The 20269-nt window shown below is 56.2% G+C and overlaps 1 protein-coding gene across 1 annotated transcript in view; it reads left to right on the plus strand.

Moving 5' to 3' along the window:
* Farp2 (FERM, ARH/RhoGEF and pleckstrin domain protein 2) overlaps positions 1 to 20269 on the plus strand; it is a 118271-nt gene that overhangs the window by 96785 nt on the left and 1217 nt on the right. Inside the window, exons 17-24 of the mRNA XM_042699654.1 lie at positions 1625 to 1706; positions 5782 to 6019; positions 10242 to 10372; positions 14365 to 14433; positions 15009 to 15098; positions 17349 to 17431; positions 17999 to 18117; positions 18308 to 18471. Coding sequence (XP_042555588.1) covers positions 1625 to 1706; positions 5782 to 6019; positions 10242 to 10372; positions 14365 to 14433; positions 15009 to 15098; positions 17349 to 17431; positions 17999 to 18117; positions 18308 to 18471 — 976 coding nt within the window. The remainder of the gene's footprint in view (positions 1 to 1624; positions 1707 to 5781; positions 6020 to 10241; positions 10373 to 14364; positions 14434 to 15008; positions 15099 to 17348; positions 17432 to 17998; positions 18118 to 18307; positions 18472 to 20269) is intronic.

Raw genomic sequence — 20269 nt, forward strand, 5'->3', positions numbered from 1 at the left:
CACCCCTTTGAGGAGTTTCCAGCTTCAGAAGAAGCATCATCCCATTCCAGTGTATATAGAACAGAGATACAGTGATCTATTTTATGTTTTATATGTTTAAATTTCAACTATTTGTTTGTTTCTTTACTGGTGCCGGTTGAATGAAAGGGTCTGGGAACTGTCCCTGAACTTTTTGGTCACTCACTTGAGCCAGTGCTCCACTTCAGGCACACTCTATGGATCTCAGCCTCTTGAGCAGCTAGGATTATAGGCCTGAGCCACCAGCACCCATTTTCCTTCCAGTATATTTTAAAATCATATAGGGAAGGTTAGGAATATAACAGTAAACTTTGTTGGTCATGTTCTAGAAAAGAAAATGAAAGGATAGAGTTAAAAGAAGGTAAAATCGGCTAGGTGTGGTGGTGCACATAGATAATCCCAGCTACTGGAGCGATCACAGCTTAAATTTAGCATGATCCCCATCTCAATCAATAAGCTGGGCACAGTGGCACACTCTTGTCATTCTAGCTACATGGGGGACCTAGAGAGGCGGAGCATAATCCAAGACTGATCCCCAGCAAAAACATTAGATCCTACCTGAAAAATAGAACAAACAAGCTAGAGGTGTGGCTCAAGAGCTAGAGCACATGCCTGTCAATGCATGAGACCCTGCATTCAGACTTCACCGCTGCCACACACAGAAACAAGAAAGCATGCTGTTTTTTAATGTGGTTACTATCTTCTTAAGAACATTGACAAGCCAGGCGCCGGTGGCTCACGCCTATAATTCTAGCTACTCAGGAGGCTGAGATCTGAGAATCGCAGTTCAAAGCCAGCCCAGGCAGGAAAGACGGTGAGACTCCTATCTCGAATAAACCACTAGAAAACCGGAAGTGGTGCTGTAGCTCAAGTGGTAGAGCGCTCATCTTGAGCTGAAGAGCTGAGGGACAGCGCCCAGGCCCAGAGTTCAAGCCCCATGACCGACAAAAAAAAAAAAAAAAAGAACATTGACAGACACATAATAATTGTTGGTAACACAGAAGCCCTTCTACTCATATAACTGTGACCCCCCAGATACAGGAGCTTCTGCCTGTAATTCCAGCAGTTAGGAAGCAGAAGCATAGGTGGAACCCACAGGCAGCTTAGACTATAGAGCAAGACATTGTTTCAAGACCAGATGACTGCAAGCAGCAGCTCCCGTCAAATCCTGATGCTTTCATGGTTTTTTTGTTTTGTTTTGTTTTGTTTTGTTTTTGTCAGTCATAGGGCTTGAACTTGGGGCCTGAGCACTGTCCCTGAGCAATTTTGCTCAAGACTAGCACTCTACCACTTTGAATCCCAGCTCCACTTACAGTTTTCTGATGGTTTAATTGGAGATGAGAGTCTCCTGGGCTTTCTTTCCTGCCCAGGATGGCTTTGAACTAGGATTACAGGCAGGAGCCACCAGTGCCCAGCTCATGGTTTATTTTTTAAATTTTTATTTTTTGGTGACAGTTACATACATCTCTTTTGGAACAGTGCCATCCTTTCCCTTACTCTCCCAGTTTTTCCCTCCCATCCTCTCCCACGCGTTGTATAGTTCGTTTTGAGCAGAGTATCTAGTAGTATCACATGGGTTTCTAACCTCGTTGTTCCTCCACTCCAGGGAAGGGCCCATCAGTGCCCAGGTGAAAGGCGATCACCAGCGAATTGGGGACATCCTGCTCAGAAACATGCGTCAGTTAAAGGTAGGACACATCTGTGTGGCGACGTGGGGCTTCGCACAGAAGTTACACACAAAAACACACTGCCCTCACACTGTGCCGCTGTTCTTAACAGGCATTTCCCTAAGTGTGAGCAGAAAGCACTGCATAGAATAAGCCCCCAGGACAGAGCTTCTTTCAAAATGGCGTTCTCATATCAGATGTTCCTCAAAACAGATTTCCCCTCATAGTTCATTTTCCTAGAGCAGCATTCCCCTCAGTATAGCATTTCCCTTAAGATAGCATCTCAGAAAAATAATTCTCCTCAAAACAGAATTTCCTAAAATAGATTTCTTCTTAGACTAGAACTCCCCAGAGCAGATCCCCCAAGCTGCTTCCTCCTCAAAAACAGCAAGATTCCCCAATACAGAATTCCCTCCAGAACAAGGGTCCCGGGAGTAGAATTCCCCTCCCAACAGTGTTTTCTTCTCAGAGCGCCCAGCACTGTCACTTCCAGGAGATGTTGTCCTCAGAGCGGATTTCCCCTCAGAGTGCCCTTCCTCTCACCGTGCCCCACAGGGCTTCTCACAGAGCTGGGTCGCCTCACACAGTGTTCTCAGAACTCTTCTACATTTCTCCTCTGAATGGGTCAGCCCTCCGCACTGCATTTCCCCAGGGAAAGCACTCCATTGAGGAGTATTGCCTTCCCTCAGAACGTGTGTCCAGGCAGGCAGCCTTCCCCTTAGATACCTTTTCCCAGAACACCAGTCCCCTCAGAACAGGACTCCTCAAACAGTGCCCTGCCCCATAAACGTCTTCTTCTAAAAAGAGTATTCATCACAAGATGATGGCTGTTCACTCAGCACAAGGTTCTTCTCAGAACAAAATCTCCTTAAAATAGTATTCCCAAGCCAGGGGCCAGTACCTCATACCTGTCATCTAGGAGGCTGAGATCTGAGGATCGCAGTTTAAAGCTAGCCTGAACAGGAAAGTCTGTGAGACTCTTATCTCCAATTAACCACCAAAATGTCAGAAGTGGGACTGTGGCTTAAGCGGTAGAGCAATAGCGATGAGCAAAAAAAGCTCTAGGACTGAGTTCAAGCCCCAGAACCAGCACACATGCACATACACGCGTGTGCGTGTGCACACACATTCACACAGAGTATGCCCCACACAGGGTTTCTTGATACAGTATTTCACTCAAAACAAGGTCCTGCCACTACAGTACTGCTGAGAAAAGGTTTCCATCAGCATTGTTCCTCAGAACGGGCTTCATCTCAGAGTATCTTTCCCCAGAACAGCATTCCCCTCATAACAGCGTCTCTTAGCGCATGGTTCGGTCCCCCGAGCATGTGGTTCCTCGAACACCTGGTGTTCCCCCCAGCGCCCAGTTTCCTCAAGCAGAGTGCCCCAGCATGTGGCGCCCCTGAGCATGCAGTTCCCCTCAGAACCAGGACCCCCTAGAACAGGTGGCTCACAGCCAGTTGTGCTCCGTATGACTGACAGATCCTGAAGAGCACTATTTTTTTTCCATGACGTTCCTCTCAAAACTCAGGTCTCCTAGATCCAGGTTCTCCCAAACATGATTCCTCATGACAGCCTCACACTGGGCCTCCCCAGAAGTGGGCTTCCTAGACACTGTCCTGTCCGTCCTTCCAGATAGAAAGTTTCAGACCCTGGTTCCCCTCAGGATGCAGTGTTCCAGAACGGAGTTTACAGAACAGGGATCCCCTCACTGTGTTGCCAGAGAATAGCATTTCCTGGAAACAGGCTTCTCCCCGTAGCTAGGGTGGAAGGGTGTGGGCTCGTAGCTCAGGATTTCTTCTTGAGTGTTTAGAGGTCTATGAAGAGAATATTCTAAGAATATGTCAGTGCCATGATGGAGCCACCACAGTTCACACCCGCAGTACCGTCCCACCACGGTTCACACCCGCAGTACCGTCCCACCACAGTTCACACCCGCAGTACCGTCCCACCACGGTTCACACCCGCAGTACCGTCCCCACCACGGTTCACACCCTCAGTACCGTCCCACCACGGTTCACACCCGCAGTACCGTCCCACCACGGTTCACACCCGCAGTACCGTCCCACCACGGTTCACACCCGCAGTACCGTCCCCACCACGGTTCACACCCGCAGTACCGTCCCACCACGGTTCACACCCGCAGTACCGTCCCCACCACGGTTCACACCCGCAGTACCGTCCCCACCACGGTTCACACCCGCAGTACCGTCCCCACCACGGTTCACACCCGCAGTACCGTCCCCACCACGGTTCACACCCGCAGTACCGGCCCCACCACGGTTCACACACGCAGTACCGGCCCCACCACGGTTCACACCCGCAGTACCGTCCCCACCACGGTTCACACCCGCAGTACCGGCCCCACCACGGTTCACACCCGCAGTACTGTCCCCACACCCGCAGTACCGTCCCACCACGGTTCACACCCGCAGTACCGGCCCCACCACGGTTCACACCCGCAGTACCGGCCCCACCACGGTTCACACCCGCAGTACCGTCCCCACCACGGTTCACACCCGCAGTACCGTCCCCACCACGGTTCACACCCGCAGTACCGTCCCCACCACGGTTCACACCCGCAGTACCGTCCCACCACGGTTCACACCCGCAGTACCGTCCCCACCACGGTTCACACCCGCAGTACCGTCCCCACCACGGTTCACACCCGCAGTACCGTCCCCACCACGGTTCACACCCGCAGTACCGTCCCACCACGGTTCACACCCGCAGTACCGTCCCCACCACGGTTCACACCCGCAGTACCGTCCCCACCACGGTTCACACCCGCAGTACCGTCCCCACCACGGTTCACACCCGCAGTACCGGCCCCACCACGGTTCACACCCGCAGTACCGGCCCCACCACGGTTCACACCCGCAGTACCGGCCCCACCACGGTTCACACCCGCAGTACCGGCCCCACCACGGTTCACACCCGCAGTACCGGCCCCACCACGGTTCACACCCGCAGTACTGTCCCCACACCCGCAGTACCGTCCCACCACGGTTCACACCCGCAGTACCGTCCCACCACGGTTCACACCCGCAGTACCGTCCCACCACGGTTCACACCCGCAGTACCGGCCCCACCACGGTTCACACCCGCAGTACCGTCCCACCACGGTTCACACCTGCAGTACTGGCCCCACCACGGTTCACACCCGCAGTCCTGTCCCCACCACGGTTCACACCCGTAGTACGGGCCCCACACCCGCAGTACTGGCCCCACACCCGCAGTACTGGCCCCACACCCGCAGTACTGGCCCCACACCCACACTGGTATTTACCACACAGACCTGGAGCCAGCCTCTCCGGCCCAGGCTGCCCAGAAGTCCACCCTGTGGCAGCCTGGGGCATGGCGGCCACTTGTAGCCCAGGGCACTGCTGAGCCCCATGCTGCATCCCAGCTTCACACGGCCACGCACCGCACCCCCAACTCCTGAGGGCCCAGTCAGCTCTGTGGGTCTCGATGGTGCTGACCGGAAGAGCTTCCGGCCGTCCCTGCCTCCCTCTGCCTGCACTTGTGTTTCAGAAGCTGAGTCATTACAAGGCTCAACTTACACAAAAGCATTGTCCTAATTTAAAGTAGAAATAGACACCAGTCTGTTTAATCCACATAGATTATGTTTAATGTTTGTGGAAATAAATTTAGTCTCGAAACCTAGAATGTAGGGACTAGTGTAGTCCAATATGTCTCTGAGGAGGGTAGTCAGAATCCATACGTGTGTGCGCTTTGCCGCATCATCATCATGGTGACTCCCTCTCCAGTGAGGTGCTGTGGCCACTTTTCTCTCTCAGGTACACTTAGGATTGAGCAGAGCTTGAAGGGGGCTTGTTTAATCCCTGCCCAGTGCATGCTTACTGAGTCCCATGAGGCAAGCTATGCTCCTTCTAACCTGTCTTCATTTACAAGAAGCAAGGAGGCCCTGTGGCCGGAGTCAGAGTGAAGTCCACCATATGCAGATCCCACGGAGGTTGCTTGGCCCTGTTCGACCTCTCGGGATTCGGCACTCTGGGAACTGCACTGGCCGCAGGCCACTTCCCATTGAACCCACCCGGTCTCTTCACCAAAATGCCTTCCCCTGCTTCCACAGGAGTTCACCAGTTACTTCCAAAGACATGATGAAGTCCTGATGGAACTGGAAAAGGCTTCCAAGGGCTGCCGGAAGTTGGAGGCCGTGTATAGAGAGTTTGAGCTCCAGAAGGTCTGCTACCTGCCCCTCAACACATTCCTGCTGAAGCCAGTTCAGCGGCTGGTGCACTACCGCCTGCTGCTCAGCCGGCTGTGTGCTCACCACCCACCCGGACACCCGGACCACGCCAACTGCCGCGGTGCGTGTGACCACGCCCCGTGCCTTCTGTGCCCTCTGCCTGAGGGGCGGGAGGCTGTGGAGCTAGAGCGCTGGACCTGGGGGCTGGGCCTCCGCAGCTGGGAAGTGGCAGGCCAGGGCCCCAGGGCAGAACCAGCTTCTGCCCTTCCCTCCCCTCATCCGGTGGGGAGGACCAGGTCTGCTCCACCAAGTGCCTGTCCTGCCCCCCACCCTTGGGCAAGGACCTTCTTGGCCCCAAATGCCAACAGCATGGGGGACTGATTGCCCTGCACAGTTCCAGAGCTAGGCAAGGGCCAGGGTTGCCTGCTGCTGCCACCCCCCACACCGATGCATGGGGTGGGTGCATCTCCCAGAGGGACCCAAGTCCTGGGAGGGGTGCATCTGCCAGAGGGACCCAAGTCCTGGGGGGGTGCATCTGCCAGAGGGACCCGAGTCCTGGGGGGGTGCATCTCCCAGAGGGACCCGAGTCCTGGGGGGATGCATCTCCCAGAGGGACCCGAGTCCTGGGGGGATGCATCTCCCAGAGGGACCCGAGTCCTGGGGGGGTACATCCCCCAGAGGGACCCAAGTCCTGGGGAGGTACATCTCCCAGAGGGGCCTGAGTCCTGGGGGGGGGGGTGCATCTCCCAGAGGGACCCAAGTCCTGGGGGGTACATCTCCCAGAGGGACCCGAGTCCTGGGGGGGGTGCATCTCCCAGAGGGACCCGAGTCCTGGGGGGATGCATCTCCCAGAGGGACCCGAGTCCTGGGGGGTACATCTCCCAGAGGGACCCGAGTCCTGGGGGGATGCATCTCCCAGAGGGACCCGAGTCCTGGGGGGATGCATCTCCCAGAGGGACCCGAGTCCTGGGGGGATGCATCTCCCAGAGGGACCCGAGTCCTGGGGGGTACATCCCCCAGAGGGACCCAAGTCCTGGGGAGGTACATCTCCCAGAGGGACCTGAGTCCTGGGGGGGGGGTGCATCTCCCAGAGGGACCCAAGTCCTGGGGGGTACATCTCCCAGAGGGACCCGAGTCCTGGGGGGGTACATCTCCCAGAGGGACCCGAGTCCTGGGGGGATGCATCTCCCAGAGGGACCCGAGTCCTGGGGGGGTGCATCTGCCAGAGGGACCCGAGTCCTGGGGGGGTGCATCTCCCAGAGGGACCCGAGTCCTGGGGGGATGCATCTCCCAGAGGGACCCGAGTCCTGGGGGGATGCATCTCCCAGAGGGACCCGAGTCCTGGGGGGGTACATCCCCCAGAGGGACCCAAGTCCTGGGGAGGTACATCTCCCAGAGGGACCTGAGTCCTGGGGGGGGGGTGCATCTCCCAGAGGGACCCAAGTCCTGGGGGGTACATCTCCCAGAGGGACCCGAGTCCTGGGGGGGTACATCTCCCAGAGGGACCCGAGTCCTGGGAGGATGCATCTCCCAGAGGGACCTGAGTCCTGGGGGGGGGGGGGGAGGTACATCTCCCAGAGGGACCTGAATCCTGGGAGGGTGCATCTCCCAGAGGGACCCAAGTCCTGGGGGGGGTGCATCTCCCAGAGGGACCTGAGTCCTGGGGGGGGTGCACCTCCCAGAGGGACACGAGTTCTGGGGGTGTCAGTCCAGAAGCCCTGGGCAGGGATCTGTTGGAAGTGTCTGAAACACAAGTGGACTTTCTCTGTTCAGAGTTGTGTTAGAGAAAGTAGTTGAGCCTTTTTAACCTGCAAGTTGGACTTTCAGTTGTAGCATGACGTTAGTACAGAAAACTGCTGCCTGCGAGCAAATACCACTTTCATAAACGACCTAGGCAGGCAGTCCCGTGGGCAGTCCCCATGGGCAGCCCCCATGGGCAGCCCCCGTGGCAGTCCCATGGGTAGCCCCTGTGGGCAGTTCCGTGGGTAGCCCCCATGGGTAGCCCCCGTGGGCAGTCCCCGTGGCAGTCCAGTGGGCAGTCCCGTGGGTAGCCCCCGTGGGCAGTCCCATGGGTAGCCCCCGTGGGCAGTCCCCGTGGGCAGCCCCCATGGCAGTCCCGTGGGTAGCCCCCGTGGGAAGTCCCATAGCAGTCCCGTGGGCAGTCCCATGGCAGTCCCCGTGGCAGTCCCCATGGCAGTCCCATGGCAGTCCCCGTGGCAGTCCCCGTGGCAGTCCCCATGGCAGTCCCCGTGGGCAGCCCCCATGGCAGTCCCGTGGGCAGTCCCATGGCAGTCCCGTGGGCAGTCCCCGTGGCAGTCCCATGGCAGTCCCCGTGGCAGTCCCCGTGGCAGTCCCCATGGCAGTCCCGTGGGCAGTCCCGTGGGCAGTCCCCATGGCAGTCCCATGGCAGTCCCTGTGGCAGTCCCCATGGCAGTCCCGTGGGCAGTCCCATGGCAGTCCCCGTGGCAGTCCCATGGCAGTCCCGTGGGCAGTCCCCATGGCAGTCCCCGTGGCAGTCCCCATGGCAGTCCCGTGGGCAGTCCCGTGGGCAGTCCCATGGTCAGCCCTGTGGACAGTCCCGTGGGCAGTCCCCGTGGCAGTCGCGTGGATAGTCCCGTGGACAGCCCTGTGGGCAGTCCCGTGGGCAGTCCCTGTGGCAGTCCTGTGGATAGTCCCGTGGGCAGTCCTGTGGGCAGTCCCGTGGGCAGTCCCCGTGGGTAGCCCCGTGGCAGTCCCTGTGGCAGTCCCATGGGCAGTCCCGTGGACAGCCCCGTGGACAGTCCCGTGGGCAGTCCCGTGGGCAGTCCCCATGGGCAGTCCCGTGGGTAGTCCCTGTGGCAGTCCCGTGGGTAGCGCCGTGGCAGTCCCCGTGGGCAGTCCCCGTGGACAGTCCTGTGGGTAGCGCCGTGGCAGTCCCGTGGGCAGTCCCATGGCAATCCCATGGCAGTCCCGTGGGCAGTCCCGTGGCAGTCCCGTGGCAGTCCCGTGGGCAGTCCCATGGCAATCCCATGGCAGTCCCGTGGGCAGTCCCGTGGCAATCCCGTGGCAGTCCCCTGGGCAGTCCCGTGGCAGTCCTGTGGGCAGTCCCATGGCAGTCCTGTGGGCAGAAGGCAGGTGTGGATGGGGGATGAGTAGGCAGGGCGGAGGCGGGATGGGGCAGGGGTAGGGGCAGGACGTGGCGGAGGTGGGATGGGGCAAGGGTCGGGGCAAGGACCAGACAGGGCAGAGCAGGATTGGGCGGGTCAGGGGCAGGGGTGGGGCAGGGGCAAGGGCAGGGGCAGGGGCAGGGGCGGGGCAGGGGCAGGGCAGGGGCAGGGGCAGGGCAGAGGTGAGGCGGAGGGGGGCAGCCACGCAGCTGCCCTGCCAGGCTGCCGCCCTCGGCATCTGACTTTTGTGTTTTGTCATGGTGATCTATTTCCTGACTCTACAGCTCTGACCTTTGCTCAAATTTAAGATGAGTATTTGCTCCTCTGTTCTAGAGAAAATTGCACTAAAAGGTGCAAAGCATTTATCCTTTAAGGAGCAAATACTGCTCATCATGTACAGAGCCTGAGCTTCCCCCACCAGACTGTGCTTCCACAGCCTGGGTTGAGCAAAGCTAACGCTGCTGGGCCAAAGCTTTGAGAGATTTCCGGAGGCTGCAAGCCTGGTCCTGCAGGAGTCTGAGTAGAATGTTGCGATTAAAACCACCCTTTATGCTAGCCTCGAGCAAAAGAAGCTCAAGGACAGTGCCCAGGCCCTCGCCAGGACCAACCTCCCTCCCCACCCCCCAAGAAAAAGCACCCTTTAAAATCTCAGCCGGGTGCTGGTGGCTCATGCCTGTAATTCTAGCTACTCAGGAGGATGAGATCTGAGAATCCCGGTTCAAAGCCAACCCGGGCAGGAAACTCTGTGAGACTCTTTTTTTTTGTAGGTCGTGGGGCTTGAACTCTGGGCCTGGGCGCTGTCCCTCAGCTCTTCAGCTCAAGGCGAGCGCTCTACCACTTGAGCTACAGCGCCACTTCCGGTTTTCTGGTGGTTTATTGGAGATAGGAGTCTCACGGTCTCTCCTGCCCAGGCTGGCTTTGAACCGCGATCCTCAGATCTCAGCCTCCTGAGTAGCTAGGATTACAGGCGTGAGCCACCAGCGCCCGGCTTCTGTGAGACTCTTATCTCCAATAAACCACTAGAAAACTGGAGTGGTTGAGCTGTGGCTCAAGCGGTAGAGCGCTGGCCTTGAGCTGAAGAGTGCGGGGACAGCGCCCAAGCCCAGAGCTCAAGCCCCAGGACCGACAAAAAAACAAAACAAAACAATAAAATCTCTGCACAAGGCCGGGTGGAGGTCTGAGTGCTTTTCCACACAGACGCCCTGAAGGCCGTCACCGAGGTGGCCTCTGCGCTCCAGCACAGCCTGGCCCGCATGGAGCACCTGCAGAAGCTGGCGGAGCTGCAGCGGGGCCTGGCGGGCATAGACAACCTCGTTGCTCCTGGCAGGGTGAGTGGCCGCGCGGCGGGGAGAGGCTTCAGGCTGGCGACTTCATTGCTTTTCTTGACTTTTATTCAAGAGCATAAAAATCTCCACATACCACCTGCTTACTCCTGGGGCTTAAACCCAGCTCATGCTTTCCAGGCTGGTACTTTACCAAACTTGTCACACCTCCAAACCCTACTTTTTTTTTGGTTATTCTGGAAATAAGGTCTAGCAAACTTTTGTGTCCAGCTGGTTTTGAGGTAAAGTTCCCAGATCTCAGCCTCCTGGGTAACTAGGGTCACAAGTCATGGCAATGACAAAGATGGCTGGATCAGGTCACACCGCGCGGCTGGCCGGGCCTCTCCCAGCCCCTGCGGCCACTGACCTACGTTGTCTCTGCAGAGTTGCCTGTCCTGGGCATTTCACTGAAATGGGGTTGCAGTGCAGCATCTCCTGTATGGCAGCTTTGTTCACACACGCAGCACGCTGGAGTCAGCCAGTCGGAGGCGGCCCAAGCACAGCCTCACTTCTCTGTGGCTTCTTTATGCACACGTCCATCGTGGCATACTAGGTGTTTAACCATTCATCCACAATGAACACCTTGTGGAAGTGTAAACACTCCTGTGTGAGTCTTGTATTCCATGTCTTGTGTATAGACAGAAGAATGGGCTGTTGGTCACTCGGGAGGTCTGTGTGGGCTGGTTCCCCTCTGCACATCCCGAGTTGTTAGCTGTGGCTGCCCTCGTGGTGGGAATGAGGCTTCTTATCCTGGTGATATGTCCTCCTAATGGCTCAGGATGTCAAATATTTTTTCATATGATTATCAGCCTTTTTTTTTTTTTTTGTCGGTTGTAGGCCTGAACTCTGGGCCTGGGCGCTGTCCCTGACTTCTTCAGCTCAAAGCTAGTGCTCTACCACTTGAGCCACAATGCCACTTCCAGCTTTTTCTGCTTATGTGGTGCTGAGGAATCGAATCAGGGTCTCATGCATGCAAGGCAAGTGCTCTAACACTGAGCCACCTTCCCAGCCCATCAACCATTTGTATGCCTTCTTTGGAAACAAAATGTCTTCGTGCTGGTGGCTCATGCCTGTAATCCTAGCTATTCAGGAGGATGAGATCTGCCAGCCTGGACAGGAAAGTCCATGAGACTCTTATCTCCAATAAACCACTCACAAATCTGGAAGTGAGGCTATGGCTCAAGCACTAGCCTTGAGCTGAAGAGCTGAGGGGCAGCGCCCAGGCCCAGAGTTCAAACCCCACGACTGACCCAAAAAAAAAAAAAAAGTCTACTTAGATGCTTTACTTGCCTTTTATTTTATTTAGAATAATGAAGAACCCTTAAAATTCAACAGTAATTAAAAAAAAAACACCTTAACAGTTAAAATATAACCTGTTGAGTTTTAAGAGTTTTTTGGTTTTTTTTTTTTATTTGTTTTTGCCAATTCTGGGGCTTGAACTCAGGACCTGGGCGCTGTCCCTGAGCTGTTTTTTTGCTCAAGGTTAGCACTCTACTACTTGAGCCACAGCACCACTTCTGACTTTTTCTGTTTAGGTGGTGCTGAGGAATCAACCCAGGGCCTCATGTATGTGAGGCAAGCACTCTACCACTGAGCCACCTTCCCAGCCACCTTAAGAGTTCTTTACCTATCTTGAATATTAGAACCTTTCCAGAAAATGGCCAGGCATGTCGGTATACTTCTATAATCCCAGAAGCCAGGAGGATTGTCTTCAAGGCCAACCTGGGCCACAAACCCTGCTTCAAAACAATGAGAAGCCAGGTGCTGGTGGCTCACACCTGTAATCCTAGCTGGTCAGGAGACTGACATCTGAGGATCCCAAAGCTAGCCTGGGCCAGCTAGCCAGCCTTGAGCAAAAAAGCTCAGGGACAGTGCCCAGGGTCTGCATGTGTGCAGACCTGTGCATGCACACACATGCGTGTGCGTGCACATACACGCGCACACACACATAAGGGCTGGTACAGTGGTTCGTGCATGTAATTCCAGTAGATATTGGGAGGATCATAGTTCAATGCCACCCCAGGGAATGGGGATGGAGTGAGATCCTATTTGAAAAATCTGTATTCAAAAAGGGCCGTAGTGTGGCTTAAGTGATAGCACACCTACCTACCACGTATGAGGCCTTTAGTTCAAACCCAAAGTGAGAGAGCCAGGTGGGCTCATGCCTGTCATCCCAGCTACTCAGGAGGCTGAGGTTTAGAGGAATGAGGTTTCAAGACAGCTTAGGCAGAAAAGTCATGGAGATTCCATCTCTAATTAACCAACAAAGAGCCAAGCTGGAGGTATGGCCCAAGTGTGATCCTGCTCAAAAAAGCCAAGTGAAGCCGGACACCAGTGGCTCACACCTGTAATCCTAGCTACTCAGGAGGCTGAGATCTGAGGATCGAGGTTCAAAGCCAGCCTGGACAGGAAAGTCCGTGAAACTTTTATCTCCAGTAAACCACTAGGAAACTGGAAGTGGCATCGCGGCTCAAGTGGTAGAGCACTAACCTTGAGCTGAAGAGCTGAGGGACAGCACCCAGACCCAGAGTTCAATCCCCATGACCAACCAAAAAAAAAAAAGTGAAAAGATGACTCATAGAATGGGAGAGAATACTTGCAAATGACAGTGTTGCCCTTTTTTTTTTTTTTTTTTTTTTTTGCCCGTCCTGGGGTTTGAACTCTGGGCCTGGGCGCTGTCCCTCAGCTCTTCAGCTCAAGGCTGGTGCTCTACCATGTGAGCTACAGCGCCACTTCCAGCTTTTTCTGCTTATGTGGTGCTGAGGAATCAAACCCAGGGCCTCATGCATAGGAGGCAAGCGCTGTACCACTGAGCCACCTTCCCAGCCCCCTTTCAAGTTTTTAATTAATTAATTTTGTCAGATTGGCATTTTGCTCACTCACTTTTTTTTTTTTTCTTTTTTTTTGTCAGTTGTGGGGCTTGAACTCTGGGCCTAGGCGCTGTCCCTCAGCTCTTCAGCTCAAGGCTAGCGCTCTACCACTTGAGCCACAGCGCCACTTCCCGTTTTCTGAGTGATTTATTGGAGATAAGAGTCTCACAGGCTTTCCTGCTCCGACTGGCTTTTAATTGTGATCCTCAGATCTCAGCCTCCTGAGTAGCTAGGATGATAGGCATGAGCCACCAGCGCCTGGCTCACTTTTTTGACTATATCATTTAATTTCAATGATGTCTCAGTTATCCTTAGATGTTTTGCCATGGGTTTCATAGCTAAGAAACCATCACCTATTCCAAGGTGTGAAGCTCCATCCACTTCTTTTTTTTTTTTTTTTTGGGTCCGGTCCTGGGGCCTGAACTCTGGGCCTGGGCGCTGTCCCTCAGCTCTTCAGCTCAAGGCTAGCGCTCTACCACTTGAGCCACAGCGCCACTTCCAGCTTTTTTCTTTTTGCTTATGTGATGCTGAGGACTCGAACCCAGGGCCTCATGCATGCAAGGCAAGAGCTCTACCACTCCCAGCCCTCCATCCACTTCTTAATCGTTGTGTCAACTCTTCCACTTAGATACCTGATGGCTGTTGAGTAGCGTCCACTTCTGTTCTTTTGCCCAAAGACGTTCAGTTGCCCCAGCACTTTTATGGCCTGTCTTATCTTGTTTGATGCTTTTCTTTCTTAAGCTTTGTGCGGGTGCTGAGGCTTGAACTCGGGGCCTTGCAGCCTTGAGCTCAGGGCTTTGCAGTCTTGAGCTCGGGGCCTCGCAGTCTTGAGCTCGGGGCCTCGCAGTCTTGAGCTCGGGGCCTCGCAGTCTTGAGCTCGGGGCCTCGCAGTCTTGAGCTCGGGGCCTCGCAGTCTTGAGCTCGGGGCCTCGCAGTCTTGAGCTCGGGGCCTCGCAGTCTTGAGCTCGGGGCCTCGCAGTCTTGAGCTCGGGGCTTCGCAGTCTTGAGCTCGGGGCCTCGCAGTCTTGCGTGACTTTTCTGTGCAAGGCTGGCACACTGCCACTGGGCTCTGCCGGTGGCTGGGGTGCCGTGGCAGCCCTGGGTCAGGGAGCCCTGCCTTTGTTTCAGGAGTTCATCCGTGAGGGTTGCCTCCGCAAACTTACCAAGAAGGGACTGCAGCAGAGGATGTTCCTTCTGGTAGGCCTCCTGCGTGAGCCCCATTCCCCTTCAGGAGCTGGTTACCGGCAGCCTGTCGGCCTGGACCAGGGCAGCCTGGGAGGCGCGGGGGGGGCCACGCGGGCCCCAGGGGTGCAGGGGAAGCAGCGGGCCTGCTCCGACTGAGTTCCGGGCAGTTCCAGGCACCAGTGGAAGAGCAGGGTGCTGCGGGGAGAAACCCTCTCTGGGTCACAGAGATGTCTGGCAGCCCAGGGGCTACCAGATCCCCGTGCATGGGGCTGAGAACTGGCTAGCGGGTCCCTTTTCCCCAGTCTGGACCCAGCCGGTTTGCCTGCCCCACAAGGTGACCAGCTGACCACACCGTACTGCACTAAGTAAGGAGTTCCGTGAGGCTGGTGGCACCCTGGCCAGCCAGTTCATTTGGCTGCTACCTTAGCTGAAAAGAATTGAGCCATGAAATGAAAGTTTTTTTCTGCTAAAAACCTCCAGCGAGCTGCATATGCCTGATAAGCAGATAAGGAGCCCCCAGAGCCCACCACTGCCTAAGTGTGAAGACAGTGAAACGTTCTCCTCTGCTCTTACTATCTACCCCTCAGCTCTCAGACGTGTTGCTGTACACAAGCCAAGGTGTCACAGGGACCGGCCGCTTCCAGATCCGGGGCCTCCTCCCACTCCGAGGCATGCTGGTGAGTGCGCCATGGTCTGGCCTGGGGCACTGGTGGCCGCTTCCTCACAGAGTGACAAAGCTGAACCTCAACTGTGAGGTTCTAAAAGCACCTACTGCACTGGGCGCTGGTGGCTTCCACATGCAACCCTTGTCACTCAGGAGGAAGCCAGCCTGGCCAGGAAAGTCCACAAGACCCTTATCACCAATAAGCCTCTCAAAAAGCCGGAAGCGGGCTGGGAAGGTGGCTCAGTGGTAGAGCGCTTGCCTTGCATGCCTGAGGCCCTGGGTTCGATTCCTCAGCAACACATAAGCAAAAAGAAAAAAGCCAGAAGTGGGGCTGAGGCTCAAGTGGTAGAGTGCTAGCCTTGAGCTGAAGAGCTGAGGGACAGCGCCCAGGCCCAGAGTTCAGACCCCACGACCGGACCCAAAAAAAAAAAAAAAAAAGCAGGAAGAGCACTGTGGCTCAAGTGGTAGAGCACTCGCTTTGAGCAAAAGCAGCTCAGAAACAGTGCCTAGGCCCAGAGCTCAGGCCCTCGGACTGGCAAAACAGACTTTACGGTAGAAGGAGGTACCTGTTGAGGACCACCTGTGGCCAAAGCCTTGCAGGCTCCCCCAGGCTGCCTCATCACCAGTCACTTCCCGGCTCCCTTTGAGCTCTGCACCATCTGTGGCGTCTCTCATGCAGTACAGGTACGTGGTGATGAGTGATGAGGGACTGGACACTGGACACCTGTGGCTGGCCGTCAGACCAGCTTTTCAAGACTGTAAACCATAAGCCTTGGCCCCCACGTCCTCGGGCCTGCCCCACCGCCCCACATGGGCACTTGACTCCATGTTCACATGGTGGCACCAACCAGCCACCCACTAGCGGTCTGACTTGCGTGGAGCCTGGGAAGCGTGTCGCCTCCCGCCTGTGGACACTCAGGGAGGCCGAGTGGTTCCTGGCAGCAGTCAGTGTGTCTGTCACTAGATCTCATGAGCCTCAGCTTTGTGCATATCGTAACACCTTTGTGAGTAAAACTGCTAGCCACGCTGACAGGTTGCAAGTTCTTTTTCCAGGAGTAAATGCCTTCTTTATCTATAGTTTGGTTTTGTGGCAAACTTAGACCTATCTCTGTGGGCTGCTTGTGTTGTTCTGGAGGGGTATCTGGCACTCACTGTTAAAGGAGTCTGCTTGTGTTGTTCTGGAGGGGTGTCTGGCACTCACTGTTAAAGGAGTGGTTTGGGTGTCAGAGGTGCTCACACCTCCTCCAGGGCTTCCCTCCCAGGCCGCATCCTGGAACTGCCTAGAACATAACAGGTGTTATTAGATGGCTGTGTAACACGGGTCTGTCCTTCGCTGACTCCTCCTTCTCTCACTGTTCTCAAAGACAACTTCCACCTTCCATCTTGGCCCCCTGGTTTCCCCAGTGCTGGACAGTCCACACTGACCAGGGAGTTGCCATGGGCTGGGGGAATACATCCCCCATCCATCTTCCCTCTGAAATTGTTCTTCGCTATTTTGCAGCATGGAAGGAAACTTTGGAGTCAGGTAAACAAATGTCTTCCAAAACACCTTTGAGGTTTCAACTGAATTCACATTAAAGTTACATACAGACTCAGGAGACTTTGCTCTGTCCGGTGTGATGCAGTGCTTGGCCTCCTGGGGGCCGGGCACAGGGCCTCCATGCTCTGGCTGCCTGTGAAGGCTGCGGGCCTGCAGCCAGAGGATGGAGCGTCTCTGCCTGAGAAAGACTTAATCGTGTTAGGCCTCAGCTTCTGTACCCGAGGTACTGACAGTCAGGGACGGACGAACCAGCTTTTAGCCACGGTGCTCTCAGCACGTACACAAATGGTTTTTTCTCTTTGACTTCTAGCAGGATGATGTTTTCATCGTCTCCCTGAGTTCACCCATCCTAGGACAGCTGTTGAGTATGCTCTTAGGTTTGATTTGGTCATATTTAGTTTTGGAACTCTTACATCTGTGATGGCTTTGTGTGTGTGTGTGTCAGAGAGAGAGAGAGAGAGAGAGACTAGTAACAAAAATGCTCAATCTTTTCTCCTTTGCTTGGTTTTCAGCTAATAGTGCTGGACCCACCGGTGAGTACCCGGTGTCTGCCTGGAGCCCACGCTCCCGGCGGCCATTGTAGTGTAGGGACACGGTACGTCCCCCGTAGTCACACAGGCTTGGACAGCACAGGGCTTCCAAGCTGGCTGCACCTAGTATGGCTGGCAGTCACCTAGTGCTGTGCCTGAGGTTTTGGGACCTTCACCTCTGCTCTCACCCTAGGTAGAAGAAAGTGAAAGCGAGTGGTCTGTTCCTCACTGCTTCACCATCTACGCAGTTCAGAAAACGGTGGTGGTGGCCGCCAGGTACGCCTCAGCGCCCCCGCGCATCCCTCCCTTGTCCCCAGAGCCTCCGGGACCCAGCTCTGCAGAGGGGCTTCCTGTCCTCTCCTGGCCAGGCGGGAATGCTCACTGACCTCTAGAGTATCCACAAGTCAGCACGGTGCTGCGCCCAGGGGCCCTTGTTGCTTGACAAGCACAGGGCCAGCCAGCAGGCTGTGTGATTTATCTCCCACAGATGGTGCCTCTGGCCCTCCAGGGAAGAGCCCCTGCGGGGCGCAGTGGGCCTTCCCCCTCCCGTGCACTGTGCTCTTTAGGGACAAGGCTTGCAGTGGCCAGCCCCGCTGACTGATCACGGGTCCTCCTCCAGGAAGAGCTGACTTAAGACCGTAGGCCTGTCTGCTTCAGCACCAAGTGGTCCTGCTCTCCCAGCCTTCTTTCCCCTCCTGCTGACCCAGGCGTGGCCTCTGGGGCCCTCCCTGCTTGTGCTGGAGGGGCCATTGTAATGGGCCTTAGGACCAGGGTATAGGCCACAGCCCTGGGCCTGGGAGAGCTGTGACCCGAGCCCCCCCCTGCCCCCACCTTGCCCCACAGCACCCAACTAGAGAAGGAGAAGTGGACGCAAGACCTGAGTACAGCCATCCAAGCAGCTGAGAGCAGCAGCAACCCACCACCAGAACTGGCCAGAGGCCCCACATGCACCCACAGCCCCAGTGAGTGGCTGGGCATGCCTACGGGTCCCCGGCCCCCACGGGAGCATACCTAGGAATGGTCAGCTTGCTCAGTGCCCACACCTGGTGGCAGGGCACCTCCCCCTCACAGCTCCGGCAGAAGTACCAAGTGATGCTGGCTGTGGTGGCAGGGGGCGGGCACGGGGTGGGGTCAAATGCCAACTCCCCACAGGATCCTCCGACGAGCTCTCTCTGGAGCAGGAGTCAGAAGAGGATGCCCCAGGCACCCGAGGATCCCTGGAGGGGCCAGGCCAACACCGGACCAACACCACCATGCATGTGTGCTGGTACCGGAACACAAGTGTGTCTAGGGCGGACCGCAGTGCGGCTGTTGAGGTATGGCCCCTCTGATTCCCTGACCCTGTGCTGGCTGTGGGCAGGGCTGACCCAGCATGGTCCCAGCTGGGCTAAACCAGAGCAAAGCGCCATTAGCTCCTGCCACAGCAGAAACTGGTCTGGAAGGTCTCCTGCAGCCGCTGTGCACATCAGGTGCCCTTTGGGAAAAGCCCAGGGCTCTGCCTGCTAGCAACTGGCCCCCATTCATGGGCTGCCTGTCAGGTGGGACCAGAGGCCCTGTATATACTGAGCTTTGCCCAGAGATCCCAAGAGTACTGTCCGCTGTCAGGAGGGACCAGAGACACTGTGTGTACTGTCAGGTGGGACCAGAGACACTGTATGTACTGTCAGCTGTCAGGTGGGACAGAGGCCCCGTGTGTACTGTCAGGAGGGACAGAGGCCCCGTGTGTACTGTCAGCTGTCAGGAGGGACAGAGGCCCCGTGTGTACTGTCAGCTGTCAGGAGGGACAGAGGCCCCGTGTGTACTGTCAGGTAGGACAGAGGCCCCGTGTGTACTGTCAGCTGTCAGGTGGGACAGAGGCCCCGTGTGTACTGTCAGGAGGGACAGAGGCCCCGTGTGTACTGTCAGGAGGGACAGAGGCCCCGTGTGTACTGTCAGCTGTCAGGAGGGACAGAGGCCCCGTGTGTACTGTCAGGAGGGACAGAGGCCCCGTGTGTACTGTCAGGAGGGACAGAGGCCCCGTGTGTACTGTCAGCTGTCAGGAGGGACAGAGGCCCTGTGTGTACTGTCAGGTGTCAGGAGGGACAGAGGCCCCGTGTGTACTGTCAGGAGGGACAGAGGCCCCGTGTGTACTGTCAGGAGGGACAGAGGCCCCGTGTGTACTGTCAGCTGTCAGGAGGGACAGAGGCCCCGTGTGTACTGTCAGGAGGGACAGAGGCCCCGTGTGTACTGTCAGCTGTCAGGAGGGACAGAGGCCCCGTGTGTACTGTCAGGAGGGACAGAGGCCCCGTGTGTACTGTCAGGAGGGACAGAGGCCCCGTGTGTACTGTCAGCTGTCAGGAGGGACAGAGGCCCCGTGTGTACTGTCAGGAGGGACAGAGGCCCCGTGTGTACTGTCAGCTGTCAGGAGGGACAGAGGCCCCGTGTGTACTGTCAGCTGTCTCCTGGGACCAGGATCCTGTTCCCTCAGGTGCTCCCGCCACCTTGGCCTGTTCACAGCCCTCCACCTCCGCTCTGGACTGTACCACGCTCTCACCCTGTGTGTTGCTCAGTGGCTGCTCTCCTACCCATCTGCCTTTGCAGGACTTTGGAGGCCCTTCCCAGGCCTGCTCTCCCTATCTGCTGCAAACTTCTGTCTCCTAACTCCATAGGGCCAGGACCCAGGGAATGAGGAGCCCATGTAGTTCCTGACAGTTCTGGATGCCTAAGGATCACAGCCAGGCCCTCCTGGGGTCAGGCCGCACAGCAGAATAGGCCCCCAACAGGCATCTGCAGTGACAGTAGAATAGGCCCCCAACAGGCATCTGCAGTGGGAAGGTGAAAGTGTTTTGCCCATCATTTGAAAGAACCTTCCAGACCCCACTGTGTCATCTCTTCAGACTCCTTATTTCTTGCTTTCCAGCAAGTTTGTAATCCTAGCTCCTTAGGAAGTTGAGATCTGAGCACTGCAGTCCAAGCAGAAAAGGCCAACCAGCAAAGAGCTAGAAGTGGAGCGGAGGCTAAAATGGTAGAGTACTAGTCCTGAGTAAAAGAGCTCAAGGACGTTTAACTAAAGTAACTAAAGCATCCTACTCTAGTGTCCCTAGACTTACCATGGTACTGAAGACAGGTGGGAAA

The sequence above is a fragment of the Dipodomys spectabilis genome, unplaced genomic scaffold (assembly GCF_019054845.1).
Source record: "Dipodomys spectabilis isolate Male_0828 unplaced genomic scaffold, ASM1905484v1 ptg000261l, whole genome shotgun sequence".
In the NCBI taxonomy this organism is placed as follows: Eukaryota; Metazoa; Chordata; class Mammalia; order Rodentia; family Heteromyidae; genus Dipodomys; species Dipodomys spectabilis.